The sequence below is a fragment of the Strix uralensis genome, chromosome 4 (genome assembly GCF_047716275.1).
Source record: "Strix uralensis isolate ZFMK-TIS-50842 chromosome 4, bStrUra1, whole genome shotgun sequence".
NCBI classification, from domain to species: domain Eukaryota; kingdom Metazoa; phylum Chordata; class Aves; order Strigiformes; family Strigidae; genus Strix; species Strix uralensis.
The window spans coordinates 41170219-41190416 of record NC_133975.1 but is presented as its reverse complement, the minus strand read 5'-3'; the positions used below and the strand labels follow the sequence as shown (position 1 = coordinate 41190416).

Here is a 20198-nt window from a genome sequence, read left to right as displayed (position 1 = left end):
GAAAGTACTGACAATCCAAGTGTAAGCTAGCATGTGTATTATTTTTCTCAGACTATGACAGTAGCAAGAGAGAACAAACTCTTCAAACAAACAAGACACAATGCAAATACTTCCCCACAATTTTTTTGAGGAAGGGTGTCAGGTGACATTATTTACCATTTCTCCTTCAGCTATGCTTTTTTTCTGTAAGCACAGCCACTGCAACACTGAACGTACCTACCGGAAAGGGTGCAGAATTCTGCCTTACAACTGAGCAGCAATAACCCTGACTTAGAAGCCATATAATTCTATTTTTATGCCAATAAATTGAAATAGAGTTATAACATAGATAAGTATGTGAACATGTTTGCTCGAGCTCAGTGAAACATGAGTGTTAATTTTATGGCTTCTCAAGCAGAGGTAGATCACATCTGAGAGGACTTTGGTGTGTGGCACTCTAATGTGTACATTGGTGTGTACAGTCTAATCTTAAATATACCTACAGCTCTGCTCCTAAGGAGTTGAATGGAGGACCTGCTACTGCTTCCTCACTTTCTGTGAAAAAAGATGATCTGCTTTTCCATATTTGATACCCGATAAATACTCTATAATATAAATATAATCAGATTTAAAGTAATCCTGAATTCAAATTAGGTCTATACATTAGACTTGGTTTTTTACATACAGTACAGTGTATGTATGCTTTAATTCAGCAGTTATTGAATAGTGTTGAATAAGCATAATGAATTGAGGCTAGTTAAGTTTTCCTCAATGTGTAGCAGTATTGAAACCTGAAAAAAACTATTTATATCATGCTCAAGATTATTAAATATGAGACTGATAGATTAGGAAAATAACTGAATTTTTCACTGAATAGAGTTTAAAAAAGCAAGTGAAAGTTGTCCTGTGATATTATTTCTGTTGCTATGATGAAAACCAGGTCAAAGTGGGAATAAACAGGTAAGAGCCATAAGAAAGGATAAAATGTATGACTGATCAGTATGATTCATTTATTTCAGAAACAAACCAGTGAGTAGAAAGTGTTTATATTCTCACCTGCCAAGGATGAGATATTAATGATTACTCCTCCATCACCTCCATTTCCTTTTCTCATGTATTCTAGGCCGAGGTACGTTCCTCTAATCACAGATGTCTGATATAGGGAGGGAAAGGGATAATTATATTCAAAATATCTTTCTTTTGTTCTCCTAAAACCTGAAAATTGCTTTTCTTGTGGTGCCTAGAACCTGTATTGTTTTGCCAATGATCTTATTTACACTTTGAAGATTACAAACACAGAAGACACTCCACAGTAATACAGCCCAGTAACTTCAGAAGCACAATTGCAATGGATAGAAATAAAAGCAGCTTAATTATTGTTGTTATTAAGATATCAATAATCAAACTAAAATGTTACAATGTAAAATATGAGCTGTGAAAGAAATCAAATAAAAAAAAAGTAAATAATTTATAGATGAAACACATACTTTAAGGATATAAGTGGTGGATGAACTCATCCAAATCCCAGCATTTTTGTTGAGACATGCTGCTTTACATTATAAAAAAATGTACAGACTGTATCTGAAGATAACGCTAATGCTTATAACTCCATTTGGCTCAAGGCATGAGAAATTCACACGTTTTAGGATTAAGTTATGTGATATATTTCTGATCCCAGGATATTTAAAATTTGTATTCTTTTCTGACTGAAGTTACTGGAGTATTACCATTCCTCTCAAATGAAAGTTAGCCCAAACAGGCAAATACAGATAAGGTAAAAAAGCATTCTAAGAGATGTGAAATGTTGTTTGCATAATATTAGCTGCAACATGTGATTTTAATTTTTTTTTTAAATATTTTTTTAAAAAGAAATAACTTTGAGGAAGAATTTTTATTGAGACCTGTACAATCTTGATTCCTTAAGATCTGTTCTTGAACCCTACTGCAGTCAGAAGTTCTGCTGGGATTCCTCTCACTGGACTTCAGACATTTAAATTAAGATGCCTAAAGGTACACCAAGCCTGCAGTTATCAGCCTCCTGAATGAATCCAGAGAGGCTCTCCCAGAGAGTAAGTCACTTTACCTGTGATTTTAATAAGTTATAATAGAAAGGCAGCAGACAATGCTCCTAGTGGAAGATACTAACTTTAGTGAAATGTTGCAATATTACTGCATTAGTGATGAGTTTCATAATTATTTACTGATTTTTTTAGATCTCCCCATAATCAGTTCACATTTGGTTTACAATTTCTACTTAAAATGAACAAATTTACTGAGTCATTTTTATTCTTAGGAAAATAGTATTTCAGCTTTTAAATGAGAACTCCATTTGTATTTTGTTACTGTTTAATGCTGTTTATTTGACACAAATAAATTAAAATGTTCAAAAGATCAAGTGGTCCTACAAATATTTCCACATCTGTGCATAATTATTTCACTGAGATTTTTGACCAGGGAAGGTCTACAGAATTGTGAATCATGGAGACGGAAATTTCCCAAAGTAATAAAAAACCACAGTAGAAATGCTGTATAAGCCTAAAATCTAATGGATAATGTCTAGTTGTCCTGGATAGAAACAGCATTTAAAATCAGAAGATTAAGTATTTTTCTACCATTATCTAAATTCCCAAACCAAAATTGGAATAATTTTAAGATGCATATTATATTTCATTTTTATTAGCTGATAGTTTTAGACACACATGTTAAAAACATAGAGTAAAACTAATCCAGTTTCAGTTATCCTTCAGGCTTGGTGGTTTTAACAGGAATTAGATTTGGAAGACTGGATGTCCTGCTTTATTAATATTGCTTGTTCATTTTCCAGGTAACATGAAGTTGCCCATTGACAGATAAAACAACCTGAGACATCACCAAGTTTGTTTTCAAATTTTGATAATGAATCAGCTTTTTTCATTTTCTATAGCTGCAGCAATTTATGTGATATTTTCACTATTAATATATTTTCAATATACGTATTTCCTGGAATAGTGTAAAAATAATAAAATATGAATATTTCAAAATTCAGAAATAATATTTTAAATTTTTCATAAACAAAAGTTCTCATAAAAACATTTTTCTGTTTTTCTCTTGGAAAGTTTTGTTTCAGGTAACATGCTTTTTAAAAATGTTTTGATTAATATCAAAAGAATGTTATTGATTAAACGTTTTAACAGAAAGTTTCCAAAGAATTATCTTCAGTGGTTTGAAAAATACAAAACTAAATCTGATTTCTCTTGCATGTCCTGGAAAGTAGCAGAGCCCTTATAAATGTTATCTAGTGCTGTTTAATGTTGATTGTCACATGTAAATTTTAAAGGATTTATTGAAAAACAAGATTGTTAATGCCCGGTAGTGTTGCTGTGTATACTCTTTCTGAACATAAACTCATCAGCAGCTCAACTGAAATTAGACTTGGACTTAAGGGTGGGTGGTGTTTTTTTAATATATACATATGATAGTCTGTACAAGAGACATTTTAGAAAGGAAGGGGTTAATGCTGTCTGTGGAGAGCAGGTGCAGGTCCTATCATGACCTGGAGCAGTGGCTCAGCCCACGGAACAGAAAAAGAGAATTCCACCTAGGATGATTAGAGGAAATCAGTTGGAGAATGAAGTAGCTTGGGCTCCTTGAGGATTTTTCTATTCATCCAGCCTTATTCGAAGAGATAATAGAGCTAGATGAGTCCTTGGCCAAACCACAATTATAAGACAAGGAAAAAGCAGATAGCTTGACTCTCCTATCAAAATCACTGTACTGCTCTTTTTTCCCTCTAGACTCCATTAACTTAGCATTTTTTCAAGTGGGGAAGCCTTCTCCTTTATGTAGATATTGTGAGAGCTTGTCTTCAGAATAAATGCAGACTTTCATTCGGATATTGCCCTTACACCTGCTGTTATCCTTGCAAAAATCTTCTCATCCAGTGTGGCTGATCTTGGGTGACATGGCTATTTATGATGTTTGGGCTGATAACATAATTATTCTGGAGATAAACTCCGAACCAAATATACAGGGTGAGAAGAACCTAGCTGTCTGCACACTCAGCAGATGGTACTTCAAATGAAAGGCATCATGTGATAGATCTCCCATTCTCTTGCCAGAATTCCCATCTCCCCAGGAGAGCAGGTCCTCTCCATAGTTCTCCAAGGAAGAACAGCAGTGGCTGAACTTACTGTAGTACAAAAGTCATACAATGTGTGATTAGAAGTCTTAGTGGCACTTTTCAGTTGAGCCTGTTTATCCAGGTGAGTTGATAAAGCAAAGCTGGCTCTCATATCTGGGTGCCAAACACTCAAACGGGAAAGAGATATTCCAAGGAGCAATAGTCTTTGGACTATTGTTTTCCAAAGAACAATAGCATAATGGGTTTTGGTTTTGTTATGAAATCCATCTTTGCAGGTGCATTAATTGCAGCCTCAGGCCTCCTCTCATATGAAATGTGACTTTGGATTCCTATTTGTTGACATCAGAATACTTAGTCTGAACTCTAGAAGAAAGCTTATCAGCTATTACTTCACTATACCATGAAATACACAATAGAAAGTAAGACAGGCCAAGAATGCTGCGATTTGTGCAGCCTGGTTTCCTGGTTTTGGGATATGATGAAAAATGCTTGTAATTTGCCTTTCAATAAACTGACAGAAACTAAAGGTGTCTTCAGATTGTATAGTTCTGCATGTATATTTTTAAGAATAATAATTTAATTTCATGCTTTTAACAAACAATATTTCATAGTTTGTCTATTGCAAATAGAAATTCTGGCAAAGTTAAATTTAAAAACACCTAATTAAAAAAAATCTTCTGACTTGTTTTAAGACGAAAATATACTGGGAGACTTAACTTGCATGAAAGCACATTGCATTTTAGAGTTGAATTTTTTGCAGTTCCTTTGTTTACAACTGCATTTAGCTGCATGGGTGTTGTCCATAAACATGTCAAGAACAAAGAGTAGGAAAGTAGTCAAATTAGCAATTAAATTCAGGTAAAGTGAAAATTGGGACAGCTGACTCTCACCTAATTTTTTTGCTCCTGGCTACTGAAAACTAGTATCATTAAAATCAGAAAATAATCTAAACAGTTGTCCTCTTAGCTGTTGAAAAAATGGTGATCTTAGTGATACTGCTGTTTGTTTTCTTACCAAAACATGGTGTTTTACTGTAGCACATAATGAAGATGGACCATCAAAGTGCACTGCAGGTCTGACTGTGCTCCCAAAAGAGGCAATTTTACTCTTCAACTGCCAGTAGAAAAGTTAGGATTCTTTCCAATGAAGTTATAATGGTGAGTATGGGAATATCTACTAGCATTAGCTTCCATAAATTACAGATTTGAATTAGAGGAGATCAGACATTCTGAAGTACCATACAGTAATACACCCAAAACTTAGTATCTGACAGCATGGTAAATTTTGCAAAATAATTGTACAAATACTCAAAACATTTGCAGTTGCTTTTGTAAGTATCATATCAATTAGCAGTAACTTATATAACAAATCGTTAAATGGCAATGTAGGTATCAGTGTCAAAATCAGAAACAAAACTTACAAAATCTATGATTCTTGACATTTCTATACATCCTACAGCTGTATAGTTTTAATTTTATTGTTCTAAAAGAAATCATATATTGAAACTCTGATTCTAGTAAGACTCCAAGTCTTCATAGAGACCTAATTAATTTTTTTCTGGTGTTAGGAACCAGTGTTATACAATGTTCTTGTATTCCAACATTACACCTGTAATTCAATTTTCATATTCTGTGTTTCATTTTAGCTCGATCTATTAAAAAAAAGAAGTGTTCTTCAGTGATGGTGCCCAGAACATCATTAATCATCATCCTTTGCAAGTGACAATTGCTTTGAAAGTAATTTAGTACACAGTGCTTTTTTTCTAGTGTTTCAAGGGAGGTGTTCCAACTGACATAGTTTCTTATACGTATTTGATAAGGTTTCCCTTGCCACCTCTTGTCTGATACTTCTGCTGTCTCCTTATGCACACTAATACTTTATGCTGAGAAACCATGTCTGCATTTCTTCGACGCTGAAGATTACTACCCTATTTTTATCAAGGTAAAAAGGCAATATTAATCCTTTTGAGAGAACAAAATGGCAATCAGTAATCAGTCCTAGCATTTTATGTAGGCTTCTGAGCTAATCTAGTTCAGTGCTAGGGATACCGAACAAAAAAATTAATGAAAGAGCCATTGACTTGTGGTTTCATAATGCAGGTTAGCACAGAACTGGAATTTGACCCAAGATCATTTGACTTTCATACTGTGATGTTGTAAATTGATGGCTATCTATAAGGAAACATTTCAAAGTAATTTATGAACTGCGTAAGACAAACTTCAAAAGTCTTAAACTAAGTGCTGCTGGTGATATCCATGGAAAACTTTAGCATTTTGTTGCTAGACAGGGAGGCGGGACTGATTTTGTCTTTAATGTAGATTTTCTAGGAAGCAGACTGGTTGTAGCAAGCATGCAAGTTCCTTGGTATTCCTATGTATAGGCCAGTTTACTTGCTATATGAAATGAAATTTCAGGCTCTTGAGTTTGAATTTCCAGCTCCAACTGTGGAAAACAAGAAGTCTAGGGAGGGAGTGGAAGAAAGCAGAAAGGAATGTGCAATAGGATTTGATCATGTGCTAGAAATCAGTAGCTTTTGTACAATGTGGGAGTGAGATACTATGTTTTAGTTTTTTACTGCACACTTTTCTTTACTTCCCTCCCTCCCCAGCTATTTCTGAAGGACATAGGAATAGTCTTGCATTTTGAGTAGCTGGGCTTAAGTAGTTCTTAGTTCAGAGAAATTTGCTTTTCATTGTACTTCAACATTGCTTACTGTAAACATACCTTAAAAATGTAAGCTAATAAGTTCACTGACTTACTGTGCAATTAAGGTAAGTCTGTGTCCTTCCTAGTGCAATATGAACAACAAAAATAATTATACTTACAGTCTGCTTTATGTACTTAGAGGATTGACCCTAATGCCACTGATTTCAAGGTAAGTGGTACTTCTCACTTTTTGGTGGCCACATCTGTCCCTAGGCACTTAGTCCTCTTTCTGACATCAAATTATGCTGAAGAATAAGCAACTAAGCCACTGAACAACAGAGTTGGTGTATTTCTGTTGTCTTAGAATGCAAGCTTGGTAAACTAGTTACCTATGCCATTTTATCTTCTGCAGATAGCACCATTTGTTTTGTTTTGTTTCTGTGTTGGTAACAGTTAAGGAACAGTGCTTGCCTCAGTCTGTACTGTGGGACCTGGTGGTAACTCCCAGCTGCTGAAACCATCTATGTGTCCTGGTCACGTTATTTTGGGATGAAAGTTCAGTCCTTGTCATTTCTTGTGGTACACTGGGAAAGAAGAGCAAGGGGGATGGAATAGGAGGTTGCAGCATACTTCTAATGGATCCCTTTTATGGCTTGCACAATGGAACAGCCTTGTGATGATCATGAAGTCTTTGTCCCAAAAATAAATAAAATGAATCACTTCTGAAGTTTGCCTAGTTACCCTTCTGGTTTCTGCTGAGACATTAATTGGCCTTTTGAAGAATTGTTCCTTACTGATGAGCAAATGAATTGATTTTGCAAAGTTTGTTAGTTGCTGGAACCTTTATTTCACCATGAGCTATATTGAACGGAGCCATGCATATATACAGAGTGTTGTATTCTCTTCTCTGTAGTACCAATCTAAATATTTTGCAGGGACAAACCCTGAGTTATGTAGACTTCATTTTCAAAAAAGTCTTTTCTAAATTCACAGAAAATTGTTACCTTTGTCATTTATGGAAATAAATTATGAAACCCATGAAAAATGTAAAAACTTGGAATGGTTTGGTAATGTCACATTTTGTCTAGTAATGAAGGATGAGACTGTCATGCACCTGAACGCATTTTACATGTGTATTTGAATTCTACTTCGCTCTGGGCAACACTTAAATAATTGGATCCCATATGGCTGTGAGTTTTTTTGGCATGCCCATATTATGGCCTGCAATTTAAAGTTTTGTCAGAATAATGTATTAAAATGTGCAGAAACATCACATAAACAGGACATAATTGTGATTTTCCTGTCAAATTTCATTTGGGGAATTGGTTGAAATATACCTACAAAATAATTAATTTGTTGGAATAAGAAAACAATAAGATAGTCAAAATGTTATGTAAAGTACTTCTGTACTTTTGATTCAGGTAATAACTAAAATGTAAGCATATGCAATACCAGTAATGCTACATGTAACTGTCTACTGCAATCTATGTCAGTTTTCAGAAACCTCTGATACGAGCAAAAAAAAAGGAACCTCCAAGTAAATTTTGGGATTGTCGTAGTATAAAATGTGCTAAGTGCATTTGGAAAGAGAAAAGATACTGTAATTATAGCAGCCAGTATAATTACAGTGGTTCCAGAAAGCCCATATCATCAACACAAGATAAAATTAGGGAAGCTTCTTAGAACACCAAACTGTGTTTAACTAACATATATGTTCAAGGCTCGTAAAAATGTGGGCACTTTTCTTTCTTTAGGGACTTGAAGAGAAAAAAGTCAGATTATAAAATTTCTGGATTCCTTGGGCATAAGTTCTGATGAAGTTTAATTCAAGAAACACTGTTCTTGTCATGCTGGAGGACTGTAGGTAGGACTCTTGATAAGAATGTATGTGTCATATATCCTTGTGCTATTCTGTGCATGGGTACGGGTGTGTGTGATGGACTGTTGCTACTACATTGGTAATATCCATTTAAAATGGAATTCCTGTATGGTTGGCAAGATCTTTTTTTGTATACCATAATAATGAGAAAGTACATTTGTAGGGATATGAGTGGTTGAAGCTGCCATTGATCAAGCTGATATTGACCAAGTCAACACTATCAGCTTTGGAATTTTGAGGTGAGGAATGGATGGCATTAACTAAAAAAGTTAGTAGAAATATTAATAAAGTAATGAAAAGGTTGACGATGTTTAGCACAAAATACAGCAAACCAGTGGAAAGCACTACTACAGAAATCTATTTTTAGCATTTGATACTCTTTTTTCCCACCCATCTTTATCAAGCTGTCTTTTCTTGCTCTCAGGAAACTGTAATGGATAGAGGTAGGAACTGTGTTTTTTCCCCTCTTTTTACTTCTAAATGAAGTCCAACTCTTTAAACCTGATTCTTTTTTTCTGTTCCTCATGCTTTCTCAAGCAGTGCTACCAGGGAACTTCCTTGCACTCCTTTAAAAACGTTCCTGAAGACCAACTGGTTCTGTGAACTCTTTTAGCCATAAAGAACACACCCCATATGTGTTTGTTCTGATTTATCTTGCTCTGTACTGCTCTACTTTTGTACTTTGTACTTTAAACTGGGGCAGGGAATATTTGTTATATCAATATATAAATGATGTCACTAAGATGAAGACTGGAATAGAGGGTTTTTTTTTCCCCTTTTTTAAAATAGAAAATATGTGCATAGTGTGTATCAAAATGGGTGGCCATAGAAGTTATTCCTGTTCTTACTGATAATACAAAGGATACTTAAAACATCAAGGAAATAGAGACCTTTTAAAATCATGTATTTCTTACATATTTTGCTCGTTTCTCTACAAGAAGTAAAAAATATTTTATGAAACTGACCAATATAACATATTACATGCAGCAGCTGTCATTCTTCCACTGTTTTAGTTAAAAAGCAAAAAATACAACAAGTTATATCTTGGTTTATGGAAATTACAGTATCTAGATAGAAATGCCCTATAGAAATAAGCTAGTTATTTGACTCAAGGTTAGACAGGGTAAGAATATTCAAATCAAAAGATAAATGAGGATATCTGGATCTTAGTGTGTCTTTGATTTAATCCATATGGCTGTACTTCTACTCTTATTCCAGTCACCATCACGTATTGATGAAATTTTTCGACTTTCGACTATGAATAAGTCATTAGGACATTTATGGTGAACTTACCTATACAACAATGTATAAACTTTATAATCTTCCTTTTTTTTTTTTTTTTTTTTTTTTCAATTTTTAGGGGCAGTAGCTTGATAGTTAAGCATATAGATTTCTAAGACTTGGATTCCAGTTTTCCTGCTACTTGAGATGCTTCAAACCCACCTATGGTCTGCTTCAACCCAATCACTAGTGATAAGACAAAAAGAATAGTAGAAGTAGGTTCTCAATGCCTACTGTTTGAAGCTCTTGGCATTGAAAAATTGTTTGGACATCACTCTTGTTAAGATATTTATCTGGACATTAAATATCTTCATGATTTGCTGATCAGATATGTCTTCATTTTTTGAGCTAAATTTAAAGATGAATCACAGACAAATGTATTTCTCATATGGACTTCAATTTTTCTAGTGATGACTAATCCTCTGTGCTTGCAAATTTGACAGGTGAATGCTTCCTACAGTAATTTATAACCTGTGTTAAACCAGAGACAAATATAAAGATGAATAAGTAATCTAGAACACAGATAAAGTCTTCTTTTGAATTCAAGGGATCTGTACTAATAGATACTGATGTTGCATAACTCTGAGGATGTCACATGCCTGTTACTTCACAATATGAAGATTTCTGATAATTAATTTGCCAGAATATTTTAGAAATGAAAGAGGGAGGAAGAAATATGTGTAGTTAAATCTTGAAGAAGATGTGGAGAAAAGCCAAAGGAAATTGAACAAATGTATATCTCTTATTGTGAAAATTTGTCGGTGATTTCAGTCCAGTCCTTTCCAAGAATAAGCAAGTTTGACTTTGGATAGATATAAAAGATCAAGAAAAACTATTATTAAATCTAACTTTTTCTTCCAAATACATATTTTCCCATTAATTTTTATATAACTTGTCTCATATACAGCTTGTGTTACTTGCCCTGGCTGTTTTTTTGTTAGTTTGTTCTCAAGGAGGCATTAGTATTCAAAGACTAGGGTATCTTTGTCCTTAAAACTTTTGACAAGAACAAAGTTTTAATTTTCTTATCCTGAGCTTTCTTGTTGCGTTGACAAATTCCAAATGACTGATTGGAAAAAAACCCATATTGCACTCTTCCAGTTTTCCTTCTGCTACTTCTTTGCAGATCTAGGTTATAAGACTTTGTCACATTTTGGTCATAGGGGTGACTTGCTGAATCACTGTCAAATTAGAACTTCACAGGTGGTAGAATACAAGCTGGTCAGAATTTTATTAACCTAGGAATTCAGTCTTTCCTGTGGAGCTTAAATTAAAAAATTTTCAACTGAGAAACAGATGTTGTGGTCTCACCTGATGAGGTATCAGACAATATCAAAGAAATAATAATAATCTGTTTGAAAATAAATTTTACAGGCTTGTTGAATGTACTGGGTTTTAGCACGTAAGTGCTCTTAAGTGGTGTGCTTCTATCAGTGATGATGGTGAAACAGCATATATTAGAAGCTCACATTGTATGCTTGCTTTATTGGTGAAGAAAGTGTGGAGCTCTTGGTTGAACAAGTTTTCTTGTAATATCAACAAATGGCAACTTAAACACAGGCCAGCTGAGTCTCACAAATAACCAAAATCTAAAATATTCATATAAACAGACTGGCCTCCTATAGATGCAGCTCTACTGCTTTGGGTACCAAACTGTTATACCTACCTGGGATTTCACTGGGTTTTATAGAAAGAGAATGTTGTCTGGTGCTAACCTGAGTACCTCTACATTTATTGGTTAGTACATATGCAGTTAAGTGGTTATTGTTTCAATAGCTGTGCTTACCAATACAGTAATTAATGTTCGGTCATATGGCACAATCTGTACAAGTCAAGGGCTGTTAAATGTATTCCAGCATTACATACTGAAGTATGAACGTGTGAAAGGAGATAATGCTTACCAAGTTAATTTGTATAGTGCTTTCCCAGTCCTTCTCATTGTTCACTCCAGCATTATTAACCACAATATCCAGCCTTCCAAAATGTTCAATTACTTTTTTGAAAGCGCCTATGGTAAGATCCAAGGGTGAAATTTCTTAGTACTTGTGTAGAGTAAGATATAAAATTATAATGCATGCATACAAACGAACGCTTTATTAGTCTACCAAAATGTCTTCACTGTTTTCTTAACTATTAATGAGCAACATGCAATTAAATTCTTTATCTAACCATTCACCAGTATTAAACATATTCAGGAAAACTGAAAGGATTAAGATACCATAGCTGCATTTTCATTCAGTTTTATAATGCCTGATAACAGGAGCTAATGAAAGTTCTTAGCACTTGTACATTTTGTATTAGATGGGATGTTTGGCACTCTAATTATATAAATTAAGCATTTATATCTTGATTTGTAACAGTTTGATACAGCTAGTGAATTCAGGATTTAGCACCATCTATTTTAAATGATAAAAAAAGCTTCATGTGTTCACAACAATTTTCTTGTTGAGTCTGAATTTAACCTAAGAACACAATTCTTATTCAGTGATATAACTAATAGAAACCTTTCAACTACAAATCATTAATCATAGTTCTTGTTTAAATTTTTCCATTTACGAATAAACTGTTATACATCCTACTCATCAGGTATCTTTAATAATGTGTTCTCAAATTCAAATCATCTTCCTTCTGTTGATGAAAATAATGACCTGTCTTCCAAAGAATTTCAAAATAAAGAACTGGGAATCTTCTACAATGACATTGTGTTCTCCCAGGTGACAGTGTTCAACTCAGTTTGATGTGTATCAAAAAACATGATGATGTCATAGTGATGAGCAAACTCATTTAGGCTGGCCCTGCTTTGACAGGGTAGTTGGATGAGATGACTTCCAGCTGTTCATTCCAGACTAAGATTTTCCATGACTGCAGACATTATCTGACAGGTATACATAGCTTGCTTGTTTTAACCTCCAAATATTGTTCCTTGTCACTAAATATTTATTATTAGGTAAGCCAAGACACCACCACCCCCCATATTGTTTTAAAAAACATCATTTGGTGACTGACAAAAAATCTAGAGTATTTCAGGTATAATGAAATTATGCTTGACAGACCTTAATGAAACCACTTCACTAAAAGGTGATCCCAGGACCATCTTAATTCTCTGATCTTTAATCTTTGGCTATTAGTGTCAGTCAGGAGCATAGCAGCAGCTTTGAGACATCTACCTTTTTTTGCAGCAGTTGCAGGAGTTTACAAAGTTTTTTTTTCCTGCACCAGGTGGTCAGTATTCTTACAGCCTTTTCTTTGCGTGAATGCTGCAGGTCCATCACAGTCATCATCTTGTCATCAGAACAAGAGCTGGGCAGCTGATGGGAAAGGTTTTATTTGTCCAATTGCCTTTATTGTATAGATTTTTCTAATAATCTTATTCTATATGAGAATATTTTAATATTACTAAAGCCTCTATTTTTGGCTGTCTGGCTTTTTGGATTTTTTAATGTTTTGCTAATTCATTCTTAGGTGTCATAACTTAACTCTTCAATCACTTCTTATCTTTCCAATGCTGCAGCAGCAAGGGCAAATGAAAACCTTTGGCTTTATCAGGAGCAGAACTGATTATTTAACTTAGTTTCAATGAGGAAAATAAATACAATTGGGGTCCTCAATTAGCTTCCAGATTTTGGAAACTGTCTCTCAGATTCCTTTGTAAGCTTTCTTTGAACAGCATCTTTCATCAACCCCAGTCTTAATAGAATCTTCTGCCTTCAAAAAACACCATGGATTATAGTATTTTTGCCAATTATTTGTTTATTAAATTTGCACAGTCTTGACTAATTGTGATTTTCTATTTTTTTTTCTAGCTGTTTGCATATCTATGTTAAAATAGAGAAAGATTATCAAATTTGTAATATTTCTGGTAAAAGTTTACCTGCCCACAGTAATCCCATCTATTACTTATCCACAAAAGAAGAATCTCATTATAAATTCTTAATAAAGTTATTACCCACACATCAGTGTAAACTGACTTGTTCTCTTTTGAAATTGTAGAATAATTCTGTCTTTACATTGCAGACTAGTTAGTGCTTATGGAATCATAAAAATTAAAAGCAGATGATCATATGACATACTAAATGAAGAAAAATGAAAAGAGGAGGATTCATTTTAAAGGAGAAGTAAGAAAAACAGTTGAAAGTAAGTACAAACACCAGTTATATGTGAGCTCCCTAAATATTCATGGAAAGCAAAAATAAATGTATGGTGGTTTTTCAAAAGTGGAACAAGATAGATTTTTGTGTGAGTCTATGTGAAAGAGCCACCAGAGAAAAAAGCACAAGCAAGACTTGAATGTAGATGAAGCAGCTGAGTTCCTACCCATAAGCATTATGTATGTACCTACAGATACTAGTTCTAGTGCTGTGACTTGTTTCATACCGAAAGGGCTAAAGTTAAAATGAGAAGGAACTTCATTCATGTGCATGACCTTTAACATAATAAGCAAGTACAGGACTTGATGCATCCACTAAAAACTTTAAACACTAGGAGTGAAATTCATCTAAGTTTATTAAGAGGTGGCTTGCAATTACAAGTGAAAAAATAGGAAAATAAAACAGTATTGCAAATTTATGCTAAGAAAGCTGTGATGGGAATAATGCGGTATCAGAGAAGCATAAGCAGCAGTCGCACGCTGTTGCTCTTGTTCCTCGCGAGAGCCCATTCCTATCCTACCCTGATAGCTCTTTTCCTACTAACTTGGTTCCAAAACCTCCCTTGCTGACCTGTTTTGCTCCCTCTACCTCCCAGTGCACACCCTGTTGGTCCTGCACTAGCCTGGCACCAGAGAGAGGAGGAATCATGGGAGTGAAAGCACACTGGGGTAACACCCATGCTGCAGCACATGCAATTCCTACCCCTAGGATGCTTTTTCTTGCTCCTAGGTTACTCCTCCCACTTGGAGGAAAAAGTCAATAATCAACCTAGCTGATAAAAACTTTGATGATTAGAGCAATCTCAAATTTAAAGTCCAGCATCTTTCTTACAGACAAACCAAGGCAAAGCTTTGGAACTAGGCATAATCATGCTATCTCGGAGCAGTGCACAATATTGCTGAATTCTGGACGAGCTGCAATGTTTTGTGAACCAGGACTGGATATGCTCTATTACTGCTGTTGAGAAAGCTGCCAGTGAAGCATAGCGAATAAAAGCAGAACTAAAAATGTTCACATCTAGCCTGACACAAATGAATCTGGGGAAAGGGTACTGATCGAAGTGATGTCAAAATCTGAATCTGAGTAACTACCTATGAATGTATCACTTAATAATGAAACTTTGATGAATTGATGTGCCTGTTATGAAATATTGTGATGGGTACATCAACATTATACGATACTCTAAGAACTCAGTAGGGAACACGATTTATTCACTAAGTGAAAACACGAGGGAAGCTCCTTGCTATTCCTTGCATCTGCAAAATGTGAGTGAGGTGTTATCAACCCCTGTTTAACACCACGATAAAGAAGTGTGCCATCTTTTGCCAATTCTGCTTTCAGCTACAGCAGCACATGCTGAAAGTCAGTGTGCTGTATGGAAAGAGCACTGCAACCCAGAGCAGAATTTATTACTCCTGTGACGAGGGAATGCAGCTTGGAGTCTGTACTGAAGCCTCATAAAAAGCAAGTCCGTGCTTTAAAGTTTATATATATTACTCATAAAATAACAATTATCTTCTGCAGAGGCTTTCATGCAAAAATATCACACACAGCACTCAATGGAAATGATTTCTTTAGCTTTTCTTTACAACGTGCCAAGTAATACGGTGAAATACACACATGCTGGTAGTAACATTTCACATCTGCAGGTTCAGAAACAAATCCTTTTTGAGTCACTGTCAGGAGCGATTGGGAGTAGGCTGTCCTCCAGAAACCTTAATTGCACACTTATTGGGGCAGCAGCCCGGGCTCTTTCAGGTTGCTGCATGTTAAGCCGGAGCACAGCGCTGACAGTTTCCCTCTTACCTTTCAGCTGCTCCTGGTCCGTAACGTCGCACTGGATGAACACCGTCCGCTGCGCTTCGAACTGCTCGTCTAGGGCCGCCTTGCTCTCCCGCCCGGCCTCGGAGTTGCGGTCCAGCAGCGCTACCTGAGCAGGGAGGGAGGGAGGGAGAGCCTGAGCGCCGGCCGGACAGACAGACAGACAGCCGGCCGGACCGACGGTCGGCAGAGCCCAGTTCAGCCAAGCCGAGCCCAGGGGGCTGCGGCCCCCCCGCGCCCGCGGATGCCGACCGGAGGGGAGCGACGGGAGGCGGAGGGGAGGGAAGGTGGCTCCCCCTGGGGCTCACCTTGGCGCCCTTGCCCAGCAGCGCCTGGACGAAAGCTCTGCCGATGCCCTGCGCCCCGCCGGTGACCAGGGCCACCTTGCCATTGACGTGCATGTCGCCGCGCTGCTGCCGCCGGCTCCGCGCCCGCCGAGCCGGAGCAACCTAGTGCGGTGTCACCTGCCCGGTTCCCTCCCTCCTTCGCTCCCTCCCTCCTGCCCTCCCTCTTTCCCTCCTCCTCCTCCTCCTCCTCCTCCTGCCGCCGCCGCTGCGGGTCATTCCCCCCCGCTCCCCTCTCGTGTGACCGAGAGCCTCCCGGAGCTGCCTGGGCGGGGGGAGCAGGGGTGGAGCAGGTCATTAAAGCGTTCTCCCGAGTGCCTGGGTGAACCCCAGAGACCAAGAGCCAGAGGGGAGACCAGCTTCAGCCCCTTTTCAGCCCCCCGGGCTGTCCGGCGAAGACCGGCTCCCGTCCGGCGGCCCCCGGGAAGGGGTCCCGGGGCAGCTACGGCTCCCCTCGGAGGGGGGAAGAGCCTCTGCGCCTCCGCAAATCGCGTGAGAAGCTGCTATAAGCTTCGATAAGGGCTCTTGGCAGCTCCTGAGGCTGTGTGCGTTTTGGTTGGCCCAACTTGCGTGAGCAGCAGCGTAAGGAATTGAAGGAAAGTTCAGCCTCGAAAAAAACAAACATAGAGGCTTTTTTCACACTGCAAAATACCCCACCAGCCTTCTCTCTCTCATTCTGCCAGTAAGTAGAACATGTTTGCATGAAAAAGCAGCCGTTATGAACTTTATGAACATACGAACATTATGAACTTTAGGCATATCAAGATAAGTGGTTTCTAGAAATTTTCAGGTCTGTAGATAACATAGCTTGTACTTCAAAATACATTTAACTGCTTTTACAGTTTATAAGCCAAATTCTGCTACATAATGTGAATTATATGCAACTAAAATTTATCAATACTCAGATGTATCACTATACAGTAGAAAAAAGTGCAACCTTAATGATCTAAAAGCTGAAATCAATTTTCTTGTTCATTGACCTGTTACAAGATTCACAAATGTTATCCTATAGAAAACACAATGTTGTGGAGTGTTGGGTAGATAAGAAAAATCTATCATTCCAGCCCTAAGCTCAATAAACATATGTATGTCATGTATGTGAGTGTGTGTATTAACACACACACTTGTCTTTTGGGTTGTCTGTTTTCTTTTGCCTGGTATATCAGGTTTAAACTTTTTGCTTGTGCTTTCAAGGCCCTGAGTACTCTGACTTAGACTTCGTCTTTATCAATGTCTGTTGCCATTTTGCCTTGCTTCTCAGCAACACTGTGCCTATTTTGCACTGTCTTCTTATCCCAGCTGCTTGTTCTCTACTAGACTGCCTTCATGTATGGAATTTCCTTCTTTTGTATTACCTAGAAGAAACAAATTATATCGCTCCTAACACCAGCAAACTGTTACAGAACCATTAAGGTAACTATGTTTCCTAATTGAGTAACACAAGATCTTGTTATTATAACCTTTGTCCTTAAAAATGTGAACTAATATAATCCAGCTGCTAAATTGGATAGCAGCCATTTAGTTTTCCTAAAGATCATGATTCACAGTACTTCATAAAAGCAGTCAGAGCTGGCCTCTGGGATTAGTGATTTGTTTGACTATGATACCTGTGTTTCTGGGAGGGCTCCAGATTGCTTTGGAGCTGTGAAATTTGTGCCACCTAAACTGCCATGCCTAACAAGCTCTTTCTCAATCAGCTGAGCCAGTTTCCCTAATTTGTTGAGAGATAAGTACAGTGCCAGGTCAAAGGCACATCATGAGAACAATATTACCACACAGTGACCTAACAATAGCATTACAGTGAAGTCTTTCACCCTCAACCCAACCCTGATAAACCCAACACCACTCCCCCACTCCGTCCCCGCAGCCTTTGGCCAAGTCATGATCAACATCTGTCATGGTCTTTATTTTTAAAGTGCAAAGGCAAAGATCAATAAACCCCTCTGTAGTTCCAAACAGCTGTAGTTGGAATGACCTTTGGCAACGGTTTTCTAAACTGTTGATAACTTGGCATGAATGTTAAGAACAATCTGGACTCTTCAGAGACATTGGAATGCTTTAAGATCTGAGTGCACACACTGTTTCCGTAAAACAAATCTTATAAATCTGTGTCCCAAAATTCAGCTTGGTTGAATATAATTCTGGGTATCATAGGTTGAAATAACTTAAAAGTATTGTGATAAACTAACCCAGAGTTTCTAACTCTGGTTTTATTGACCAAATGCACTCTTTCCATTATTCAGTTCAAGAAGCTAAATAACAGATCTTGCAAGATGGCAAAAAAAGGCTCCACGTCAATACCCATAACCTTGGCAAAATATATTTGATATTAGAGACAGTGTTCCTAGCTAGAACAGTATGTGCCAATCCTCCAAATCCAGGAGGAAGTAATAGAAAGATGGCTCTGTGACTTACCCCTGGGGCCAGCAGAGATGGCTTGGCTGTAAGGGATGTGTGTGCTCTGCTCCTTCAAACCGCACTGGATTTGCTAAGCTCACTAGAAGTACTCTTAAGAACTTTGTTGCACCATAGTCTTTTACCACCCCAAGTCTGTAATATGACCAACTGCATAAAAGATAAAATGTTGCCCATAGGAGAAAGCTCTTTGCAGACATTGATTTTGTTAGAAATCCAGAGTTAGCATCTCAGTCTTCTTCCCGAAACTTGGGGGGGGGGGGGGGGGGAGGGGGGATAGTTATGAAATATTTTTTCCCTGTGATTCATAAATTGACAGCTTTTGAACCTTGTCTTCAATTCTCATGAAAGCTTTCATAGAAGCATGAGGAGTTCCACTTTTTAATGTTTCAGTGGTCTACCTTTTCAGATAATCTATCCTTAAGAAAAAGCTGTACTCCCCATAAAACTTGGAAGAGCTGTCACAATAGGCAATAACATACTATAAAGGATCTATCTTCCTAAGTGGCCAGCTTACAGAAGACTGAGTATATGCTTTAGGTACCTTATTGTGTCCGTGAGAGAAGCTGATATGCTCATTTAAGAAAATGTGAGATAGTTAAAAATGATGTTGCATTATTCAATGGTAGAATCAAACCAATTCATATCACCAATTCATGATTTTTTCACTGAAAGGTGCACTAACACCCTAGGGGTTTGTTATCCAATATGTTAACTAGGCTCAAAAATATCACAAACAAATAATACCTGAAATTGCAGGCATGAAAAGACATTAAATGACTCCATGAATGTTTGATTTGGGTGCTTTGAGAGACAAGTAATTCCATATAGGTAATCTGCACTTTCTGTTCAAAGTTAAGAAATAACAATAATACTAAATAATGGCTTAGATGCTGAAACAGATTAAATCTTTCACTCACACCCCCCTGCTAACAGTGTGATGCCAAATGCATACTAACATTTGCATGTTATTTGTGTGCAGAATGTGATTTCCTTGACTGTTTTCTAGTAGACCTTTTGGCTAGCAATACAATGTCTTTTTTGTTTTCCTTTTACGGCTGTGGTGCTTTCTCTTCCATTTCCCTCCAGTTACTTACATTTATTCTTTTCCACAGCGCATGGCTTATGCTTCACTGTTCCACACAGAGCACAGTGCAATCAAAGTGTGAAGAGACTCCAGGTGGTTTTAATCCGTTTTTGAAAAGGAGACAGGAATATGATCTCTCACAGACATAGGTTACCCTGTTCATTCAAAAATAGTTTTTCAAAAAGTAACCCATTGCCTCATTTTTGTTACCATGTCTTCATACTCTGCAAGGTGTTATTCAAGTTGTTGTGGAAACTAAGTAAGTGTTATCACACCTGTGAATGGATTATTAGGCAATGCATTTAGGAGGGCATCCAAACACAGTTATGCAGCATGAGTACTTTGGTATGTGGTTTAGTGCATTTCTCCAACTTCAACTGAGAAGAGTGGGTGGAAAAAAAAGCTAGAGAAATGACCCAAATGTCTAGCTTTGCATGAGGTAATTAAAAGACTGATTTCAGGTCACATACTTAATGTG

The 20198-nt window shown here is 37.0% G+C and overlaps 1 protein-coding gene across 3 annotated transcripts in view; it reads right to left on the bottom strand.

Annotated features, from left to right (window-relative positions):
* HPGD (15-hydroxyprostaglandin dehydrogenase) overlaps positions 1 to 18682 on the bottom strand; it is a 29015-nt gene extending 10333 nt beyond the window's left edge. For 2 of the 3 annotated variants that reach the window (XM_074865077.1, XM_074865078.1), the window contains exons 1-4: positions 16183 to 16345; positions 15860 to 15983; positions 11807 to 11913; positions 1036 to 1132 (exon numbers count right to left, since the gene is read on the bottom strand). In XM_074865077.1, the coding sequence (XP_074721178.1) occupies positions 1036 to 1132; positions 11807 to 11913; positions 15860 to 15983; positions 16183 to 16275 (421 nt within the window). In that variant the 5' untranslated portion in view covers positions 16276 to 16345. Of the gene's footprint in view, positions 1 to 1035; positions 1133 to 11806; positions 11914 to 15859; positions 15984 to 16182; positions 16346 to 18633 lie in introns of those variants that run through there. The other variant, XM_074865079.1, reaches the window with a different exon arrangement.
* Positions 18683 to 20198: the final 1516 nt, after the last annotated feature.